The 22,350-nt window shown below is 35.3% G+C and overlaps 3 protein-coding genes and 1 pseudogene across 6 annotated transcripts; 3 read left to right on the plus strand and 1 right to left on the minus strand.

Moving 5' to 3' along the window:
- Nucleotides 1–2,150: 2,150 nt before the first annotated feature.
- On the plus strand, nucleotides 2,151–3,134 carry LOC118040760 (RING-H2 finger protein ATL79). Its single transcript, XM_035047787.2, has one exon. It carries the CDS (start codon nucleotides 2,157–2,159, stop codon nucleotides 2,967–2,969), a length of 813 nt encoding a protein of 270 aa, XP_034903678.2. The 5' UTR covers nucleotides 2,151–2,156; the 3' UTR covers nucleotides 2,970–3,134.
- A 2,216-nt stretch (nucleotides 3,135–5,350) lies between these two features.
- LOC118040825 (actin-7-like) lies at nucleotides 5,351–6,595 on the minus strand (annotated as a pseudogene).
- Nucleotides 6,596–9,362: 2,767 nt separating this feature from the next.
- Nucleotides 9,363–13,136, plus strand: LOC118040758 (probable cinnamyl alcohol dehydrogenase 1). The gene is made up of 7 exons (XM_035047784.2): nucleotides 9,363–9,501; nucleotides 9,866–9,970; nucleotides 10,291–10,404; nucleotides 10,809–11,039; nucleotides 11,388–11,673; nucleotides 11,801–11,945; nucleotides 12,063–13,136. Exons 2-7 carry the CDS (start codon nucleotides 9,882–9,884, stop codon nucleotides 12,257–12,259), a joined length of 1,062 nt encoding a protein of 353 aa, XP_034903675.1. The 5' UTR covers nucleotides 9,363–9,501; nucleotides 9,866–9,881; the 3' UTR covers nucleotides 12,260–13,136.
- Nucleotides 13,137–15,289: 2,153 nt separating this feature from the next.
- LOC118040756 (probable cinnamyl alcohol dehydrogenase 1) lies at nucleotides 15,290–18,268 on the plus strand. 4 transcript variants are annotated; one of them, XM_035047780.2, is made up of 7 exons: nucleotides 15,290–15,797; nucleotides 15,979–16,083; nucleotides 16,342–16,455; nucleotides 16,551–16,781; nucleotides 17,130–17,415; nucleotides 17,543–17,693; nucleotides 17,811–18,268. In XM_035047780.2, exons 2-7 carry the CDS (start codon nucleotides 15,995–15,997, stop codon nucleotides 18,005–18,007), a joined length of 1,068 nt encoding a protein of 355 aa, XP_034903671.1. In that variant the 5' UTR covers nucleotides 15,290–15,797; nucleotides 15,979–15,994; the 3' UTR covers nucleotides 18,008–18,268. The 4 variants fall into 4 exon arrangements, with proteins under 4 accessions (XP_034903671.1, XP_034903670.1, XP_034903672.1 ...); XM_035047779.2 differs by having other exon boundaries at nucleotides 15,290–15,621; XM_035047781.2 differs by having other exon boundaries at nucleotides 15,290–15,492.
- Nucleotides 18,269–22,350: the final 4,082 nt, after the last annotated feature.

The raw sequence follows: 22,350 nt of genomic DNA on the forward strand, positions 1-22,350 counted from the left end.
GAAACTCAATTTTTAGACAACCAGTACTGAATGATGATTTTTTTAAAAGTAAGGAAAATGACATAAAAAAAAACTCGGGACAACCAAAATCAGCATGGTAAACATGCCCGGGTCTTGAAGCTGAAATAACCCTATAGAAAATAAATAAAAAAAATTACGAAGCGGAGTTCCAAATAAACCCAATATAAAAGGATGAAATTGAAAAACAAAATTAATCATAAAAAAAACAACACTAATAAACCTAGGTATACCCTTCAAACCTGCGGCCCAAACTATTGAACATGATAGCCTAATAAAAGGTGAAACGAGAAAATTATAAAGTTCAATTCTAAAACAAATTTTATGTTGAAGGGCGAAACCGAAAAAAATTATTTTTCTTTAAAAAACCACCCCTAAAAAATTATAATTCAACTCGGGCTAACCTATCAAACTCGCGATCCAGGTCATGAGATCAGGATAGTCCCATAAAAAAGAAACCAAAGAAAATCATGAAACCAAATCTCTAACAAACTCAATGTTAATGGATTAAATTGAAAAATAAAATCAACACATAAAAAATAGATGTTAGCCCTGGGTTAACTTTTCAAACTCATGACCTTTGTCATGAGAACAAAAGTACCATATTGAATAAAATCATGAAACTTAATTCCTAATGTTAAAGGATTAACTTGAAAAAAATATTCAATTAAAAAAAAAACCTACCAAAAAAAGAAATAAAAAAAAGGAGGACCCAATCTAAAATAAAAACAAAATGAAAGGATAACTTTGAATTTTCGATAGAACAATACGAAGTTTGAGGAGAGGAGAGAGAAAAGAGAGAGGATAAGAAAAAAGAAAAAAGAAAAATGACCCTTCATGCAAAACCAACCGCCACACGCACCATTGGAAAGTTCTCTCCGAGACACATTGAATGCCACTAAAGATGGCGATATTTTGACACTGGAGGAAGCCACACGCGCCTCCAGAGTGAGCAACTTCCTTTACATGCTGATACATGCAATGTCCACACTAGCACTGCCCATCAATCCCAGTCCATCTAGTTTTTTTCAGTTTCAAATTTGGTTATTTAAACCTTAATTGTTTTAGATAACTAAAATAATTTTTTTTTTTGAAAAACCAAGTATCAACCAAGCGTCAAAAGTTTTCCTTGACATTATGGAATCCTCATATCTAGGTAACCGAAAAACATTGTTAAGTCCAATCCCTAAACAATTACATTTTAAAGGATCAAATTGAAATAAATAAAAATTGAGTGACCAAAAAAATCTAGGGTTGATTCTTTTCTTGCCTTTGCATTTCAGTTCCTTATTCTTTCAAGAAAAAGGGTTGAATATTTGTTTATTGTTCAAAATCATTTCTCATAGTTTCAATTGTTTTAAATCAATATAATTTCATTTTTTTTTTTAAATTAAGCATTCATTGAGCATCATTTTTTTTTCTGACATCTTGAGAACCCTACCTAAAGCCAACCAAAACAAAATATCAAGTCCAATCTCAATCTAACCCAATTTTAAAAAATAAAATTGAAGAGCAAAAACACTTGGGCGACCAAAAAAAGAAACTTACATTATTATAATCCATGATATTTTTGTTCCTGAATTAACAATATTTTCCTTTAGAGTTTTGATTTTTCTTTAATTTGTAATTGTGATTATAAGAGTAATAGTATAGAGCATAAATTTGAGTAGTGTTTTTTTTTTTTTTTGGTTTTTTTTTGAGGAAGAGATCATTAATGATAATGGTTATGCTTTAAATGTGTAAAAAATTAGGTGAGATGTAAAAGCTTCGAAGAAAAAAGCAATTCACAAGGACCCCTCGTTGAACCATTTTGATAAGGCAGAACAACAATTTTCACATGGTAGAAAGCTGTAAAAACCACAACTTTGGGGAGAGCTTATGAATTATTTTCTACCACAAACATTTACATTTTCGGATTTGAATATATATATGAAAAATAAATAAATTATATTATAAATGCATTACTTTGACTATAAATAATTTATTTGGTTATGTTTGATTAATGTAGGCAGAAGAGACAAATATAATTAAAAGTTACCAAATACTTAATTAAATAAAGGTTAATTGTTTCATTATTTTAATATATGAAAACTGGCTGGGGAATATCCGATCGTCAGAAAAAGTTGTGGAATCCCTTAATGCCTATAAATTCACTTCTGTCTGGACTTCCACGCAATTTTTTTCTTTCTCACTTTGTGGAGCTGATAAACCTATCTCAGGGCACGAGCATAACCGGCAAGAACCAAGAATCGCACCTTACAAAAAACACAAGAAAGTTTTGGATTCCCAAAATGAGACCTGCACCAATAGAAACAGCAGCAGCAGACATCGGCCATCTATCCCCACCACCACCACCACCACCACCACTCCCTTCTAGACCTCCATCATGTGACCCTCAAGTTCACAGCTGCAAATGGTGGCCTTACTCAAACTCAAATGATGCTGGAGCCAACACAGCTACGGTCCTCATGATTCTCCTCTGTGCACTCATTTGTGCACTGGCTTTTAACACAGCCATTCGTTGGTTCTTGCGAAGCGACAATGATAGCTCATCGGACCACCCTCGCGAACTCGAGGAGCAGAGGAAACCCAACAAGGAGTCAGACATGGCATCGCTAGTACTGGCTACAACACAGGTGTATCACGCTGGAATGAAGCTTGCCGGGGCGGAGGCTGATTGCGCCATTTGCTTGTCAGAATTCGTGGAAGGCGAGGGGATTCGGGTGTTGGGGAGATGTAACCATGGATTCCATGTCCGCTGTGTAGAAAAGTGGTTGGCTGGTCATTCTTCCTGTCCTACTTGCCGCTGTAGCTGTCTTGCTTCCTCCCTTTCCTCACCGGAACCTGCCAATTGCTGCGCAAGGGATGGCCTCGACAACAACTCTTCTCAACCAGCAGAACCTGAAAGAGCTCCAGCCAATCTCAGTGCTGATGAAAACATACCCGTGTAGCTAGTTTTTGCAAGTTTTTTGTTTTAATAAAACTTTCATATTTTTAAGCCCTTCAACCACATGGACCTCTCCCCTTGAGAGGTCATGGCTCCAAGCCTCTCTGCGAATACAGAAACGTTGAGATACTTATATTTAATAAAACTTGTATATTTTTAAATCCTTCAACGACGTTGTCCCTTTTGGTTTCAAGCAAGGAACACCGGTTGTGCTCCTAGGTATTGAATGTGTTTTGGCTAATGACAAGACTCTCGGCCCTTTTGTTCTCTGTTGCTGAACCGAAGAGAAGCTTGCGCAACTTTTACAAGCAAATAATTATCCTTTTATTGCAAATGGGTATCGAATATGTGCCACTTCTTTCCTTGATCACGATTTATTTCAAAGGCATCAATGCAAATGTGTAGTTCTTTCCTCAGGCATCGCTTGGCCGGAAAACTGATGGCAACTCCTCGCCCTGCTTCAGCTGCATTTCTCAGGGAATTCTAGAATCCACGGAGGAGAATGTGCCGGACGTATCTCAACAAGTTCACCGTCTGCACAAAAATCGTGGGTCATTTACCAGCACCGGAAAGGGCTTCCGTGTCAACGCAGCACAGAGTCAACACAAACCATTAAAAGAATTAAGGCTTCTCACCTCAATCATTCCACTGCTATTATCACAAATAGTAGGTAGAATTTCCTCAGAGCTGCCATGGTTGATATTATCCTCCAATTTAAACAATATCATTTATTCTACTATCTTTTCTTATATAATTCTATAAATTAAATGCAGGAGATTTTTCTTTTATGGCATAACTTTATGTTAATGGACACGAATTTCAATTTGATTATTGAACAAGGCCGAAATTTTTCAAAGAGATTTCATTGAAATTATTGTTCAGGATGAATTTGACATGTTTTTTTAAGTTGATTTAAGATTTTTTTTCTTCTATTAATTTAAAACTTTTTTATTGTTTTTTTATATTTAATTTTATTTAAAATTATAAAATATGCTCTTAAGAGTTAAAACAACTCATGATCCACATTACTTAACTCTTTTTTTTTTCTTGTTCCATAATCACATATTTAAAAAAAGATAATATCAACAAAAATCCATATGCAGAATCTTATCATCTAGTATGTATATTTTTAGTGATTAATCCAGACTAACTCGCTTTTTAATGTCTAAATTACATTTTTATTATGTTAGTTTGGGTTGATTAATAATACTGATTTTTTATCCTTTGTTTTTATCATATTCCATCCTTCCATATTTAATTAACTAAAAATTAAATGATATTGTTTTTCTGCTCTTAGGTAATAGTTTTTTCTCTGTTTATCGTGATCGTTTTATTTTTTAAAATATTTGTGTTCATTTGCCTCTTGTTTTTTCATTTTGATTTAAATAAAATCAATTTATTTAATTAATCGGCTGTGTAACCTGGGTTAATTGATTTTTTCTTCTTCTTTAAAACACGCATGTGATATCTAAATATTCTACAAGAAAAATAGCGCGGGCCATGGCGTAGTGGAGAACTATAATTCAACTAACAACAGAAAAAGAAGCAGAATATATCAAAAGTAAAGCATCTGATCAGTTCTTGAATATGATAGCTAGACAAATCAAGAAATAACAAACCTTTTTTTTAAATAAAAAAAGAAAAGAAAAAGAAAAAAACATATCTTAAGAGAATGTGCTCGTTTTTGTTCAAGAAGTAAACAGAGCACTAGCTAGGAAAGGAGAGGAGAGAGTGGAAGCTGAAGAGGGCTCACTCTTGTTTCTTTATGTCTTCAATCCCATCGGTAAAACGTGAAGCTCATACATTTAATGGCGGGAAAGGAAAGAGAGAAGGGGATAGGGAACGATTGGGTGTTGATTTTTCACTTTAAAGCGTGGTGGTGGCTCGTTAACTGGGTGGTCAGGCAGCCCACCTTACCTGCCTGGTCTGGTTAACGAGCAAGAAAATATACAGGCCCCTGCAAGATCAGGCCTTGCCGTATTCACACAAACCGCCATCTTCTCCATTTTCCCCTCTCCCTTTGTGGACACATAGATATACCACCTCACCTCTCTGGTCGAAAGCCAACCTGAGGGCCTGATTTTTGTGTGTTTGTTTAAATACTACAAATCGTTATAAGTTGTAAGAATCAAAGATTCTCACCTTGGAGAATCTGAAAAAAGGAGAAGCTATTTTTAACAAAGTTCTGTACAACCGATGATTGACTAGAGTGGTAGGCATTTGATTCCTTAAAAGTCCCATTTCCTACCATGGAGCATGAGCTGTGATCTCCTTATCTCATTCTAATCAGCTTATTCCTGGAAACAAGGTAGATCCACCACTGAGCACAATGTCCTGACATCATACAAGTCTTTCCTGTGATTATCTGAACATAAATAAGACACTTCACAGGTAAAATAATTCAGTGATTGAATTATAATTGCCAATTGGTTTGGAAGTTAGCATGAAATTTAAACCAGGTGCTTCCCCGATGAGTGATGGTTGAAATAGCTATTCTGGACCTCAGGGCAACGGAAACGCTCTGCACCGATGGTGATAACCTGGCCATCAGGTAGCTCATAGCTCTTCTCAGTTGAAGAGCTACTTTTAGCAGTTTCAAGCTCCTGCTCATAATCAAGAGCCACTTATGCAAGCTTCTCCTTGATGTCTCTTACAATTTCCCGTTCAGCAGTTGTGGTGAATGAGTACCCTCTCTCTGTAAGGATCTTCATCAAGGCATCTGTTAAATCCCTTCCAGCAAGATCAAGCCTAAGGATTGCATGAGGTAGTGCATAACCTTCATAGATGGGGACTGTGTGACTAACTCCAACACCAGAATCCAGCACAATACCTGAAAAGTACACCAAAAAAAGAAAGTTACAGACAAATTTGAAGAGCATCAAACTTTTCTTTGTGATTGAAAACAGAGAAGGGTTCTCAAAGATACATGTATCTCCTACACACCTGTAGTACGTCCACTAGCATACAAGGAGAACACTGCCTGGATAGCAATATACATGGCAGGGACATTAAAGGTTTCAAACATAATCCGTGTCTTTTTTTCCCTGTTGGCCTTAGGGTTCAGGGGAGCTTCAGTAAGTAGCACAGGATGCTCTTCAGGAGCCACACGAAGCTCATTGTAGAAAGTGTGATGCCAAATCTTTTCCATACCATCCCAGTTGCTAACAATCCCATGCTCGATAGGGTACTTTAACGTGAGAATACCTCTTTTTGACTGGGCCTCATCCCCGACATAGGCATCTTTCTGCCCCATTCCGACCATATCGAAGCAAACAATACTTTGGAAGACTGCCCTTGGAGCATCATCTCCAGCAAAACCTGCATATTGAAGAAGCAAACACTTCAAAGTTATATGCATGTTCAAGTGAACTAAAAAAGGCTCTCACAACATTGTGGCCCAAAACGAACACAAACTGTTAAAAGACAACCACACTCACCTTAACCATTCCAGTGCCATTATCGCATACAAGAGGTTGGATTTCCTCATCATCAGCCATGGTTTATACTGATCCTGCAAGTCGAGTAGCACCATCTAGTCAAGGCAGAGAACTATAGCAAGGTACAATAGTATTTGGAAAAATAATCATAAATTCACCATTCAACAGAAAAGATTGGTCTTTGGAAAGACAAGATTATTGCACCTCAACAATGAGAAAATAACTGTTTACATCTTGGAGAAACAAACTTGAACGAAGTGTTATGTACTTTCGTTGAAAGTAAACTTAAGCAAGACAAAGTGTAAACCAGCAATACAACAATTTAATTCTTTATTTGTGGCAATACCAAAACAAAGGCTAGTGCTCCCTACACCACCTCAAATGTTAACACAATCCAATGTTAGCTTATGGGCATAATAGGTGGTGTTTGGTGCTAGGTTATGAAAAAGAAGGATGACTTATTACTGGAGTAATTATTACAATAGAAATTTTTGAGGCTGGCAAAATTGGTTTGTAAGAATGTGTGGTGTTCTAGCTGTAGAGAAAAATTTACCTGCTCAAAGGTTAAAATTTACCTCCAAAACACCAACTCAGGGTATACTAGCTACCCTCCCTAATAGTTAAGCCCACTCAAAAATTGATCCTATCATACTTAAGATGACAAGGGTAAAATTTAACCACCATAAATCCCCTGCCAAACACCCCCTAAAGATCACACCAGTTATACCAATCACCCATTTTTCTTGCACACAGCACAAATCAGGTGTGCAAATGCTTGCGTTCAGAAAATCTCATCTCCAGAATCAAGGTAAACGTTTGTCTTAGAATCCATATGCAAAAACAAGAAGTCCAAATTCAAGACCCCTAATAAAGTTTTAGTGCAATTTCTATAGCAAATTACATGTCTTGAACGTAAAAAATATCCTAATTGATTATTGGACTTCAACAATAAGAGCAGACTTGTCCACATTATCAAGAAACAAGCTTTGAAAAAAATGTCAAATACTTCAACTGAAAGCAGCACACGACAATTTGATTCCCTGTTCATTGCAATCCTGAGAGAAAGGCCAACGATTGATACACCATATTAAAGGTTAACGAAATCGCCTATCAGCTAAATGAGCACAAAATATATGTCCTAGCAGAAAACAAGAAGTCCATTTCCAAAAACCCGACAAATAAGCACTACGCTAACTGACAGTTGCAGTTAAGAGTCCTAGTACAGTTTCTACCGCCCAAAGCACAAGTCTTGAACATGAAACACACAAAGCATACATCGAATGTTCCTGTTTCCAACAATCAACAATTGATATTATAAATTTAAGCACAAAATGATCAAGTAATGGATCCAATAATTGATAATAAAGACTATAAAGCACACAGAAATCAAATAATAAAAGAAATTCAGAGCACAAAACACTAAAATCCACAAGTAAAAAGCACTGATACTGGCAAGAAAGAATCAAAACTAAAAGCAAGCAAGCAAACCCAATTCTTGAATAAAACAAGGAAACACTATAAACAATTCAAGAAACAAACTTTCCTTAAAGAAACAACGTACCCTGAGATTCTGATGAAATAGAAAACCAAAACTGAGAGCAGAAAAGGAAGAAACCCAAGTTTCTTCTGTTGTATGCTCACAGTGAATGAGTTGTCTAGAGAATGTGCTTGCTTTTATTTAAGAAGTGAAAGAAAATAAGAAAAAGCTGGAATTTTTGGACTCATGAGATTGAAGTGAAGTGGGCAGGGCCGCAGGGGAGGGGTCACTTTCTTTTCTTCCTTTCTTCATTGCCATGGGAAGAAGTGACTGAAGAGAAACAATGCTAAAAGCAAAAGCAAAAATGAGAAAGAGGAGAGGGAACAGGTGGGTATTGTGCCACTGGACTGACAGTGTGGCAAGCGGAGGATTTGCTTGCCTGCCTGCCTTCCTCCCTTTACAGTATCTCGAGTGATGCTTTTCGTTTTCTTTCATTTTCTTTAGTTTTTCCCACAGATTTTTTCTTCTTTCTTTTTAAAGTAAATCACAAAAGAAGTTAATGTGATTTTAACCTTAAGGTGTTCTTATAAAACCCGAATTGAGAATCAATTCAAGACAAAATTAGGGTTATAGATTGAAAAATCATTTTAATTAAAAAAATTGATAAAAAAAACATCGACTTGTTGGGAGATCAATGTTGACCTTCTTACCTCTTGTTTTATTGAGAGATTTAAGAGTTTGGTGAATGGTAATGATTCCTCTTGCACATTTGCTATAAAACCAACATCTTGAAGTGTATTTCAAACAGGGAATTCTGTTTCCATCGCACTTCCTCATTGTTCACTGTTATGGAGAGAGATGTAATTTTATCCAGCAAATTCGAGTGAATCTGTTTTTTTTTTTCCCCTCTAACTGGTCATTTTGTTCATCTCAGGAAATATCTGGAGTATACTTTTCCGGTGGAAAGGGCAGGACTCTGAACTCTTCAGCACTTCCACGCAATATCAGACTTGCAAAGAAGCTTTGGACTTCATCCTGTGACCTCTTTCTAGAGTCAAGACTCACTCCTGATAGAACATACTCTTATTCTTGATTGCTTACATGCATGTCGCATTGCACTTTACCTGAAGAACCACGAACTGAGCAATCAAACAGCGCACCAGAACTGAATCTGCAGACCAAGAAGCCTTCAACAAAGAGCAAAAAGCAACGCAAATAATACTTGGCAGGGAACACTGCTAAATTGAGGAGTGCTCATTGGAACTCACAACGCACCATATTTATTTATTTAATTTTAAATAATTATTTTTAATTTGAAACTTTTTAACGCATTAGCCGCCGTCCATGCTTTGATATTAAAATTAATATTTTTAATATATATTTTTTAGTATTTTGCAATGGTAAGATGTGATCTTAGCTGACGTCCATGCTTGGGTAACCTGGCAGAACCTTAGCAGCCCCTTCACCTGGATTTGCTATTTAAGAGCCCTAACTCATCAGCCAAAGTCGTACTTCAAGACTTTTTTCTCGTACAAACAAACAGAACACAATCACTCTGCCACTCTCCCTTCTCTTCCTTCTCAACTACTTCACAGCACTACTACATCTTTGGACTTTTACGGGTAATAACAAAATCTCTTTCAATTTGGTATTTAGTATTTCTCTGTGAATTTGTTGTTTATGGCGCTCAATTTGATTGCCCTTTTATCTAAATTTTGCTAAGAATTAACTTACAATCCTATCTCAGATTCATAAGTTGCTGTCTGTGTATAAGCATTAGTTACAATCAAATCGATACGCTAGTTCCATCCTAAGCTTTTCATTCCTTTTTTTTTTTTTTTTTTTTAATTTATTGTACACTTTATGAGTGCCTCTATATGCTACTGAGGTTATGATGTCTGATGTGTTAGACGATTTATGTATACCATTTTCTTTTTATTGCATACTTTGAGAAAGTGATGTGCCTTGGCTTTTATGGTGATTTAGTTAATACTACTTAGCAATGAGCTCTGAGAGTGTTAAAGATGACTGTCTTGCGTGGGCAGCAAGAGACCCCTCTGGAGTCTTATCTCCTTACAAGTTTAGTCGCAGGTATGCTTTAGGTTTTCCATTGAAAGTTGAGTTCCGTTTTTTATATGCAATGTTTATACCAACGGTTGCAATTTACAGCTTAAGTTTCGAATAAGAGTTTTTTGATTTATTTATGGATGTTATGCCAAGTATAAGCTAGAAGGACTGGTGAATTTTTTTTTGCTTAATTCAAAAGACTCTATTTTTTGTTGAGAATAACAGTCAAATACACGAGCTCTTTGATGTTGTTAGCTGTAACCCAGAATGAATTGGCTGTGCTTCCACAATTCTTCTTGCCTTTGTAACCGTTGGCTAAAGGTAATCTGGGAAATTCTATCCAGGGCTCTTGGAAAAGATGATGTTTCGCTAAAAATAACGCACTGTGGAGTTTGCTATGCTGATGTTATCTGGAGTAAGAACAAGCATGGAGATTCACGCTATCCATTGGTGCCCGGGTATGTGGCCTAATTGAATAATATCACTGACTTTGATGATGAAACTAATTTTATGGTTTTATTGAACTTGAGTAGTTATGTTTATTCGCTTATGTCAAAGAACCATCTCAACCTAAAAGCTTAAGTTATTAGGTGAGTTCCTAAGATATGATTTATATTATTCTCTAACACATCCCCTCGAGTGAAAGCCCTTTGGGCTTGAAACTTGCACAGACCCACATTACCTTGTGCTTAATTTTTATCAAATAAATAGGAATGGTGAGATTCGAACTCGTGACCACTGGGTCATCAAGGCTCTGATACCATGTCAAAGAACCATCTTAACCCAAAAGCTTAAGCTATTAGGTGAGGCCCTAGGATATAATTTATATTATTCTCTAACAGCTTATAGACATAGCTTATAGACATGAGATTGCTGGAATTGTAAAGGAAGTCGGATCCAGTGTCAGCAACTTCAAGGTTGGTGACCATGTTGGTGTGGGCACTTATGTTAATTCTTGCAGAGAATGTGAGCATTGCAATGACAAGGAAGAAGTTAGTTGTGAAAAGGGATCGGTTTTCACTTTTAATGGCATTGACGCTGATGGTTCCATTACAAAGGGTGGATATTCTAGCTACATCGTTGTCCATGAACGGTAAATACTTTTGTGATTTCTGTCTTTGTTCTTATACTTTCTGTTTATTTTGTTATACATCAAGAAATTTAGAGATGAACTATCCATGAGAAATAAGTTGACTTTGCTGTTGCTTTGTCACCATGAAATTCCAATGATTTGCCGTATTTCAGAGCCTAGCCATCTCTTCAGTATCAAATAGTAATATAATGCGTGTTCTTAGTGCAAGGATCTAACATCAAAAAAGAAAAAGAAAAAAGAACAATCAATGCTAAGGCTTCTAGAGTTAATATGATACTGTTGACCTATTAATCTGCTGTTTCGAAAACTGAGCCAGCTTTCACTCCATCGTTTGTGTTGAATCTACAGGTACTGCTTTCGGATACCTGATGGTTATCCTTTGGCCTCTGCAGCACCTCTGCTGTGTGCTGGAATCACCGTGTACAACCCCATGGTTCGACATAAGATGAACCAACCTGGTAAATCTCTTGGAGTCATTGGGCTCGGTGGTCTGGGTCACATGGCAGTTAAGTTTGGCAAGGCTTTTGGATTGAAAGTAACTGTTTTAAGCACAAGCGTATCTAAAAAGGAGGAAGCCCTGAGTGGGCTCGGTGCAGACAATTTTGTGATTACATCCGATCAAGAGCAGATGAAGGTGAAGTCACAATAATTTCTGGGAAGCATGTTTTTATCTAATGACATAATTGATATTAATAATCATGTTTGCTCCCTATTTTCCTCTTGTTGATTTCCTTTTTTGATATCTGATATCTTTTACGCAGGCCTTGTACAAATCACTAGACTTCATAATCGACACAGCATCCGGCGATCACCCATTTGATCCATACTTGTCTCTTCTGAAGACTGCTGGTGTTTTTGTTCTTGTTGGGTTCCCAAGTGAAGTCAAATTCAGTGCTGTCAATATCGGTAACTTCCTCTAGCAAATTTAGTTCTTAGTTTTTTCCTAGCCGAACTTTCTGATAGTCTTCTGTTGATATAAGAACTTGCAAGCGGAATTAATTTCTTACACCACCATACTGGCAGGTATGAAAACTGTATCTGGTAGCATAACGGGTGGTACAAAAGTGACCCAAGAGATGTTGGACTTCTGTGCTGCTAATAAAATTTACCCCGGGATTGAAGTAATTCCAATTCAGTATATAAATGAAGCTCTTGAGAGGATGATAAAGAACGACGTGAAGTACCGGTTTGTGATTGATATTGAGAACTCCTTGAAGTGATAGCATGGAGGCAACCAGGGAAATCTCCTCATTTCATACACACAGTCATAATATGCATATTGGATTCCAGAGGGTTTCGTCTATGAAGTATACTTCGGTTTGATCCTATCCTTGCTGTTGTTGAAATAATGATCATATGTATGTCGTCCCTGAGTAATAACAATATTTTTGATCTATAGTTTGATCAAATGGAGCACTCTATCCAATAAAAGAAAGAGCAGTGTATGTAATTTTGTAGTGTCCTTGTCTCTCTTCTGATGCTTCCGAGTACTGTTACTTCCAAGCATCATAATGTAGCACACCATGTTTGCAGGTAGCAGACTAATGCTGAGATCATAACTCCCAAGAGCAAAAGATGCATAAGCAAAAAAGAAAGAAGAAGAAGAACAATTTGAGCGACTGCATAACAGCAAATAAGCTATGTTATAAGGTATATAATGGTCAGGAGCTGCTCATTCCACTCCAACTTCCATAATGCAGGATTCATTGCAAAAAACAGGTTTCATCAATCACTTTTGCTGGCTAGACGTGACATGCACAGAATTTTCAGGGAGGCTCTTCAGCAGCCTCTTGCTGGTTATCTTAATTTGAGAAGAAAACCAGGGGAAGTTCGATGTGCACGGTCTAAATTATGTTTGTTTGCTAGAATTGGATGCTCTAAACTCTTAATTTCTACTGTGATGAATATGACCACAAAACGACCAACCGCCGTTTCTTCCAAAGTATCCAGTACCACATTGTTAAGGTTGCTTAACAAGTGAAGAAGAAAGGAGGTAAAGAACAGAGGTATTGTTTGGAGAGACGAGAGAGAAGAATTGAGACTGAATTTTCTATGTATTTTCTATATATCCAACTAATACCACTCATGTGTTTTATAGTAGCAGAAATAACTACTAACTAATTATTCTAACTGACTATAACTGTTGTAACAACCAGCTAACTAATTATTAATAACCAACTAACAGAATTAACAGCATGCAGATGCTACCAACTCTGCAACACCCTTAGTTCTTCTTCCCATATGTTGCACCCTTCTTAGAGACTAGGTACGTAACACACATCATATGATGTAGCGCTTGAATTCCTGTTCTCTTTTCTCTCTTCTCTTCTCCTCTTCTTCAAAATCGTGCTAACCCAAAAATTATTTTTATTTTAATTGTAATTCTTATTTTTTATTGCCTTTTATTTGTTTTGAATCCTTTTTAGAATTTAAATTTCAAAAATAATTTTTTTTTTTTGCCATTTCATCCCTTTTTTTAAATTATCAAGTAGGTTCATATGGAAATTCAGTATTTTAATAAAGTAAAATATTATTAAAAAAGTTGTTGGCTTGTAGGAGGTGTTTGTGCTTTTCAGGCAATGATTTCCGCCGTTCAAAAATGACTGACCATCATGTTATCCAAAGCGTTTAGTGGTGGCGCATCTTATGGTGCAGTTTGTGTATAATGATTCATAGTGATTTGAATTTCTTTTTTTTTTCTTTTTCTCATCTTCTTATGCATCGTGTTGGCCCAATCCAAAATAAAAGTTGTCCTCTCATTTTGTTTTTATTTCAATTATAGTTTTTATTCTTTTGATTGCTTTTTCTTTATTTTGAATCATTTTTTGTTTGATTTTTTTTAATGCAATTCCTTAACATTTGGTTCTATTTGATGTTTATACAAAATTTATTCCTCATTTTTTTATTGTTTTTTTATATCATTTTATTAATTAAATTAAATTTATTTTTTTAATTTCATCCCTCATCATTTTATTTTTATGTTAGATTTGGTCTTTATTTTTTTTATTTGGTTCCTTTTTTGAAATTGATATTCTTTTTTTTTTTTTTAATTTAGTCCCTCAACATTGGATTTGTTAAGAATTGAGTTATGTGATTTTTTTCGGTACATTGATCCCGGTCTCATGACCTAAGTCATGGGTATGAAATGTTAACCCAGATTGACATCGATCCATTTTTTTTATCTTTATTACACTTATTTTTTTTTTCAGTTTCATCATTCAATAATGAGTTTATTTAAGATTAAGCTTCTTGATTTTCTTTTTCGGTTTACTTTCTATAAGGACAATTAATTTTTTTTTTCGATTTCAACCTTCAACCTTGAATTTATAATTTTTTTATTTGTTTTTTATGAAGATAGTCCAGCCTCACGACTCAAGCTATGAGTTTTCCATGCTTACTGAAATTGGCTTGGGATTTTTTTTGTCCTTTAATGTTGGCTTATCTTAGAATTCAATTTCATAATTTTTTTTTCTTTTGGCAATTGTTTTTTTTTTTTTTTTTTTATAGGTTATTATTATCACCTTTTTATCTTTAGATTCAGTGTATTTACCATTGTTGTTTTTTTTTAATTATATAATTAAATTAAATCATCTTATTAGGCCAGTAGAGTCCATAACTTGGGTCACACAATTATTTTTGCTTCTAAAACAAGCTAAAAGTGCTTGAACACTATTTTTTAAATTACCAAAAAGAAAAACAAGCCCATGATGAAGGCCCACCACCACTGACCTATCTAGTTAACAAAAAACTAAAAAAGATGGTGTTTTTAATGTGCATTACCTCACAAAATAGTATTCATTGCAATAGATTTTTTTTTTTTACCTTTGTTTTTTTTTTTCATTTTATTATTCAATATTTGGTTTAGGAATTTAGCTTCATGATTTGTTGTGGTTTACTCTCTTTATAGCTATTTTAATCTCATGACCAATTTGATGGCTAACCCATTTCGCTCGGGTTTGTTTTTCTTTTTTAATTTGTATTTTTTTAAATTTTATCTTAGATTAATTACTAATTAGATTTCATGGTTTACTTTGATTTATTTTTATTAGGTTTGTTTTATTAAAAAAATATGAAACATCTAAATTTTTTTTTAAGTTAATTTATATTTATTCAACTCACAGTATAGCTTGGGAAATCTATCTAGTTTATAGTATTAGTTTTCTACAAAACCTGGGCTTCAACATTATTAACAGGGCTAGTTTCGTGCTTGGGCCTAACCCCCTGCGACTCTGACAAAAAAAATATTTTTTTTTTCTCCTCTTGAATTCCCAAATATCTTCCCCCAGGTAATCCTGGAAAATTCTGTTTAGGGTTATTGGAGGAAGGATGATATTTGGACGCTGACATGGAGGGACTGAACAACATCCCCAATTTCAAGGCTGGTTCCATCTTTTAGTAATATCTTAGCTGACGAACATGCTTTGGTAAGATCTTAGCTGACGACCATGCTTTGGTAAGGCCTGGCAGAACCTTGACTTATTTAAGAGTCGCACTTCAACGCTTACTTTTCGCACAGACAAACAGAGCACAATCAATCTACCACTCTTGCTTCTCAACTACTTCACAGCACTGCATCTTTGCAGTAATAACAGAATCTCTTTCAATTTGATATCTAGTATTTCTCTGCGAATTTGTTATTTATGGCATTCACTTTGATTGCCCTTTTATCTAAATCTTGCTTAGAATTACATTTCAATCCCATCTTAGTTTCATATGTTCCTGTGTTTCTTCAAACATTAGTTACAATCAAATCTAGAGGCAAGTTCCATCCAAAAGCATTTCAATCTTCTTTTTTTTTCAATTTACTGTGCAATTTATTAATGTCCCTAGACAGTGATGATGTTTGAAGATTATTATTTATTTATTACTGTTACCATATCTTTTTCTTGTTTTCCATACCTTGGGAAACTGATGTGCCGTGGCTTTTATGGTGATTTAGTTAATTCTACTTGGCAATGAGCTCTGAGGGTGTTAAAGATGACTGTCTTGCGTGGGCAGCGGGAGACCCATCTGGAGTTTTATCTCCTTACAAATTTAGTCGCAGGTATGCTTTAGGTTTTCCCTTGAAAGTTGAGTTCCGTTTTTTATATGCAATGTTTTACCAGCGGTTGCAATTTACAATGTTTTCTCAAGGTTTTTATATGCAATGTTTATACCTTAAGGTTTCAAAAAACAATAACAATCAAATACACGAGCTCTTTGATGTTGTTAGCTGTAACCCAGAATGAATTGCCTGTACTTCCACAATTCTTCTTGCCTTTGTTACCGTTGGCTAAAGTTAATCTGGGGAAATTCTATCTAGGGCTCTTGGAAAAGATGATGTTTCGCTAAAAATAACGCACTGTGGAGTTTGCTATGCTGATGTTATCTGGAGTAAGAACAAGCATGGAGATTCGCGCTATCCATTGGTGCCCGGGTATGTGGCCTAATTGAATAATATCACTGACTTTGATGATGAAACTAATTTTATGGTTTTATTGAACTTAAGTAGTTATGTTTATTCGCTTACAGACATGAGATTGCTGGAATTGTAAAGGAAATCGGATCCAGTGTCAGCAACTTCAAGGTTGGTGACCATGTTGGTGTGGGCACTTATGTTAATTCTTGCAGAGAATGTGAGTATTGCAATGACAAGGAAGAAGTTAGTTGTGAAAAGGGATCGGTTTTCACTTTTAATGGCATTGACGCTGATGGTTCCATTACGAAGGGTGGATATTCTAGCTACATCGTTGTCCATGAAAGGTAAATCCTTTTGTGATTTCTGTCTTTGTTCTTATACTTTCTATTTATTTTGTTATACATCAAGAAATTTAGAGATGAACTATCCATGAGAAATAAGTTGACTTTGCTGTTGCTTTGTCACCATGAAATTCCAATGATTTGCCGTATTTCACAGCCTAGCCATCCCTTCAGGATCAAATAGTAATATAATGCGTGTTCTTAGTGCAAGGATCTAACATCAAAAAAGAAAAAGAAAAAAGAACAATCAATGCTAGGGCTTCTAGAGTTAATATGATACTGTTGACCTATTAATCTGCTGTTTCGAAAATTGAGCCAGCTTTCACTCCATCGTTTGTGTTGAATCTACAGGTACTGCTTTCGGATACCTGATGGTTATCCTTTGGCCTCTGCAGCACCTCTGCTTTGTGCGGGAATCACCGTGTACAACCCCATGGTTCGACATAAGATGAACCAACCTGGTAAATCTCTTGGAGTGATTGGGCTCGGTGGTCTGGGTCACATGGCAGTTAAGTTTGGCAAGGCTTTTGGATTGAAAGTAACTGTTTTAAGCACAAGCGTATCTAAAAAGGAGGAAGCCCTGAGTGGGCTCGGTGCAGACAATTTTGTGATTACATCCGATCAAGAGCAGATGAAGGTGAAGTCACAATAATTTCTGGGAAGCATGTTTTTATCTAATGACATAATTGATATTAATAATCATGTTTGCTCCCTATTTTCCTCTTGTTGATTTCCTTTTTTGATATCTGATATCTTTTATGCAGGCCTTGTACAAATCACTAGACTTCATAATCGACACAGCATCCGGCGATCACCCATTTGATCCATACTTGTCTCTTCTGAAGACTGCTGGTGTTTTTGTTCTTGTTGGGTTCCCAAGTGAAGTCAAATTCAGCCCTGCGAGCCTCAATATCGGTAACTTACTGTAGCAAATTTAGTTCTTAGTTTTTTTCTAGCCAAACTTTCTGATAGTCTTCCGTTGATATAAGAAATTGCAAGCGGAATTGATTGCTTAACCTACCATACTGGCAGGTATGAAAACTGTAGCTGGTAGCATAACAGGTGGTACAAGAGTGATCCAAGAGATGTTGGACTTCTGTGCTGCTAATAAAATTTACCCCGGGATTGAAGTAATTCCAATTCAGTATATAAATGAAGCTCTTGAGAGGATGGTAAAGAACGACGTGAAGTACCGGTTTGTGATTGATATTGAGAACTCCTTGAAGTGATAGCATGGAGGCAACCAGGGAAATCTTCTCATTTCATACATACAGTCATAATATGCATATTGGATGCTAGGGGGTTTTCTTCTATGAAGTATATTTGGGTTTGATCCTATATATCCTCGATATTGTTGAAATAATGAACCAGAATTTCGCGAATGAATCACTTATATCCAGAAATATTGTAACGCAGCAATAACAATATTTGTTACCTACTGTTTGATTAAGTGTGGCGCTCTATCCAATAAAAGAATAGCAGTTTATGTATTTTTGAGGTGTCCTTCCTCGTTTCTCTTTTGATGCTTCTGAGTACTGTTACCGCCAAATATCAAATGATTACACGCAAGTAGACTTGAATGACTTTGTTCAAAATGTGGCATGAGAACGTTGAAGGTGAAGACAAAACCTATATATGATGTTTGCTGCTGTGCCTGCATAACCAAGGACATAACTTCTGACGTGAACAGCTTCTACCATTTTAACATTATTATTAGCTGACAAAACCTATATATTAGATTGACACGAAGAAACGAGTTGGATAGACTTTGTAAACCACAACCTGAGTAATTTGGACAGAATCATTATTAGCAAGACCTTAATGAACAGATCCACTTCAAATATAACAGATGATTTTACCTGGAGAATTAGTGATGCACTACCTGCAATATTTCAGGTCAAAATAGAAATGTTTCCCCGGTTGTTTTTTAAAGAATGGATTTGTAATCTTCACTTTCTCCATCCTCAATAAGAGAGCAGCACGCTAATCAGTAAAATGGTAAAAGTTGAGCTAAAGTTATTCATTATGAGTTCATTTAGGCACGTACCATTCCAGCATAGTTAAGATAGATGGCTAAATGATGCGGGTATCTGCCTCACCTGGGCTAAATAGATAGTTGTATAGAGAGAGATATTTATGACTCGATATGATAGAGCAAAGCTTAAAAGGAAGTCCTACTTTCTTAAAATAATCGGTTTGACAAAAAGTTTCATAATTTTCAATCTGCATATTGGATTGTGCTTAAATTTTACGAGGAGGTTCCAAAAATCAAGATCTATACGGGGTTTGAGGGGTTGTTCAAGCTAATTTTGTCATTTTTCTTATTATTCTTGAATTCTCTAGTTTGTTTAAGTCTGTTTTCAAGTTTATTTAAGCAAAATTATAAATCTCTTATACTTAGAGTAAATTTTGAATTAAAGTCTTCCTGTGGTAAGTTGTGCTTACGTTTTTTCTTGTGTTATCTTTGTCAGCATCAAAAACTCCAACTCCAAGTAATGAAAGAGCAAAAATCTCTGTGATCACTTACAATGAAAGCGAAGCGCTGCTTCCTGCTTTTCAAACTCATTCCAATGATGAACAAGTTTTCTCAACTCACCCGATATCTACTCCGAGTCCATCATGGAGTCGATCTTAATCCATTTCGTTGATACTTTTATCGCTATATGCTTGACAGTAATTCAAATGCATGCAGTCACACACATTTTTCTTCACCTTTCGAGTGCATAAGCAGAAATGCCCAACAAAACCATGGCCATGACATGATGGTAATTGAACTAGCTAGTATCATCGCTACATGTGAAGCACATTCTTGCATATTTATTAATTAAATTGCTTTAACTACTATATCTAAAGGATCAATCTCAGCCACTTCATCATAAAGAAAGGCTTGCTAAACAAATATGCTAACTATTCTTTTGAGATGCATTAAACTAACTTTAACTCTCCTTCTTGCAGAAATTGTCTAACAATATGAAACTTAATCTTCATGTGCTTAGTTCTATAATGAAAAACAGAATTTTTTGAAATAGTTATTGATAAAGTTTTATCACAAAACAATTTGTGGGATGTCGTTGATTAAAGTCCAGATCGGTCAATATTTTTCTTAACAAAATCAATTGCTTTGCTGTTATGTAAGATGTTATGTATTTTGTCTCTGCAATAGAATGTGTAATCACTGATTGCTTCTTTGACTGCTCATCATTTCATCATCCCTTCCAACTTAGCTTCTGTCAGAAAAATCAATAAGTTTAATAGATACATTTCATATAATATATGCCAAACTTTATAGTCACTTTCAGATATATTAGAACCCTCTTAGCTTTCATAAAATGAGTTTGACTTGGACTTTGCATGAACCTAGAAAGATAATTGACAGAAAACACATAATATTTGGATGCGTAACAGTTAAATATAACAAGCTGCCAACTGAACTCTTTAGGCCTTACTATCTGTTTTTAGAGCTCCATTCTCTTTTTTAAACTTCTCTCTTGGCACCATAGGAATAGTAACTGGTTTGCAATTTTTTGATGTCAAACTTATTTAATAGCTTCAAAGAGAACCTCTTGTGATGTAAAAAATAACCATATATAGACTGAGATACCTCCATGTCTAAAAAATATGTCATCAAACCAAGTTTATTTATCTTAAACTTATCCTTTATGTTGGCTTTAAATTCTTCTACAAGTTGCTCCTTATAACATGTGATCAACAAATCATACATTAGAACATTTCACAATCAGTTTGTTTTTACCAATACGCTTCACATAAAAAGTTACCTCATTCATACTAATTTCAAAGCATGAGCTTAAAAGGTGACTATTGTCACGACCCGGTTCCCGGATCCATGACCGGCACATAGGCAAGGTTCCCCTCCAAGGTTCCAAACCTATGCGAACCCAAACTTACATACAATCTTATCCTTCAAAACTCAATCAGAGTTGTTCAACGCAGCACTAATAACAAAACTAACTTCATAATATAATTAATTGTCTTAATACAAGAGTTAATATAATTTCATAGTTTTGGAGCACTAACTTGACATAAAAAGAAAGATACAAATTACAACCAAAAGCAGGTTCGGAAGGTTCAACAAAAGTAACCCGCTATCAAGCTATAAGCCTGAAAAGAATAAATAATGAGAGGGTGAGTTCAACAACTCAGTGAGTAGATAACGTTCAATATACACACACGAGGTAATATAGCAATGAGAAATATATATACAAGTATGGCTTTAGTTCTTATACGAAGGTTTATCAAATAGGCCATAACAAGAATATCATATGGTAGAACTCGTCAGAAAATCAAAATGCAATGAGCATGAGGCTCCGTACTGTTGGATGATCAGTCCACACAGGTTGGTGTCTCCCCCGACCAACTAGGGTTCAGATACGATGTGCACAAAGACTAACACTACCCTGTTAGCATGGGTATTCTGACTGACATACCATAGGTTCATAATCATAATCAAACAAACATATTCATATCTCAAAGCTCAACTCATGACATCAATCAAATGAGGAGCATCAATTCAGAATTCACTTCAAAATACATACTGTTTCATATCAAGAATTCAGATTCAATAATTGATCATGCTTTATCATAACAAGGATAATAATCAATATATATTATCAAGAAGCATGATCCAATTCATATTAACAAATCAAATATTTATAGTATTTCTCATGCATATGGAAAATTATCCACTCACCTGACTCAAAAGCAAACAACACTCACAAGCTGAAACTGAAGGAAATTCTACTGACGTCCTGCCGGTAGAATATCAGGATTATCTGAATACAAAGGAGACATATTCAAAAACGACTCGAAAGAACATTTAATCTATTTAATACACTTAACTAAGGGTGTGTTCCGTAACCCTATATATTATAGTCAATTTTCTTAAAAACCCTAAATCTAACGGTTTTCCCGAAATCTAATCCATAATAAAAACAACTAATAAAATTGGTAATAATTCACTAAATAACCCTTAATTATTCATCAACTAATCTGCAAAAGCTAATATTACAGCTAGGGACTAATCTGGAATTTTTCCATATTTTTAGGGCCAAAATGTAACTTTTATCAAATGGAGGACCAAACTGAAATTTGTCATAAATCCATGAATATACTGAAATTCTGACCTTAATTAATCCTCAATTCTGTCCAGGATGTATCATTATGCTTCAGGGATCATTCTGGAATTTTACTAAATTTTTAGGGTCAAATCGTACTTTTTGTCAAATTGGAGGACTAAATTGAAAGTGTTAAATTATCTTATCTATACAGTAATTATGTCCATAATTCATATGTTATTCTGTTCAGAATCTCGGAATATGCTCCAGGGACCAATTTGTAATTTTCCAAAGTTCGGGGACTAAACTGTAATTCTCGGAAATTGAGGGACCAAATTGAATTTTCGTCATCTTCAACCTCCAGTCCAGATTTTAACAGAAACCCCACTGTTCTCCCCTGATTTCTAACTCAAATTTCACCATTTACACAATTCTATAACTCAAAATCATCATAATCTTCCATAATCAACTAAATCATCAATTAAACACAACAATCAACC

The sequence above is a fragment of the Populus alba genome, chromosome 11 (genome assembly GCF_005239225.2).
Source record: "Populus alba chromosome 11, ASM523922v2, whole genome shotgun sequence".
Lineage (NCBI taxonomy): Eukaryota > Viridiplantae > Streptophyta > Magnoliopsida > Malpighiales > Salicaceae > Populus > Populus alba.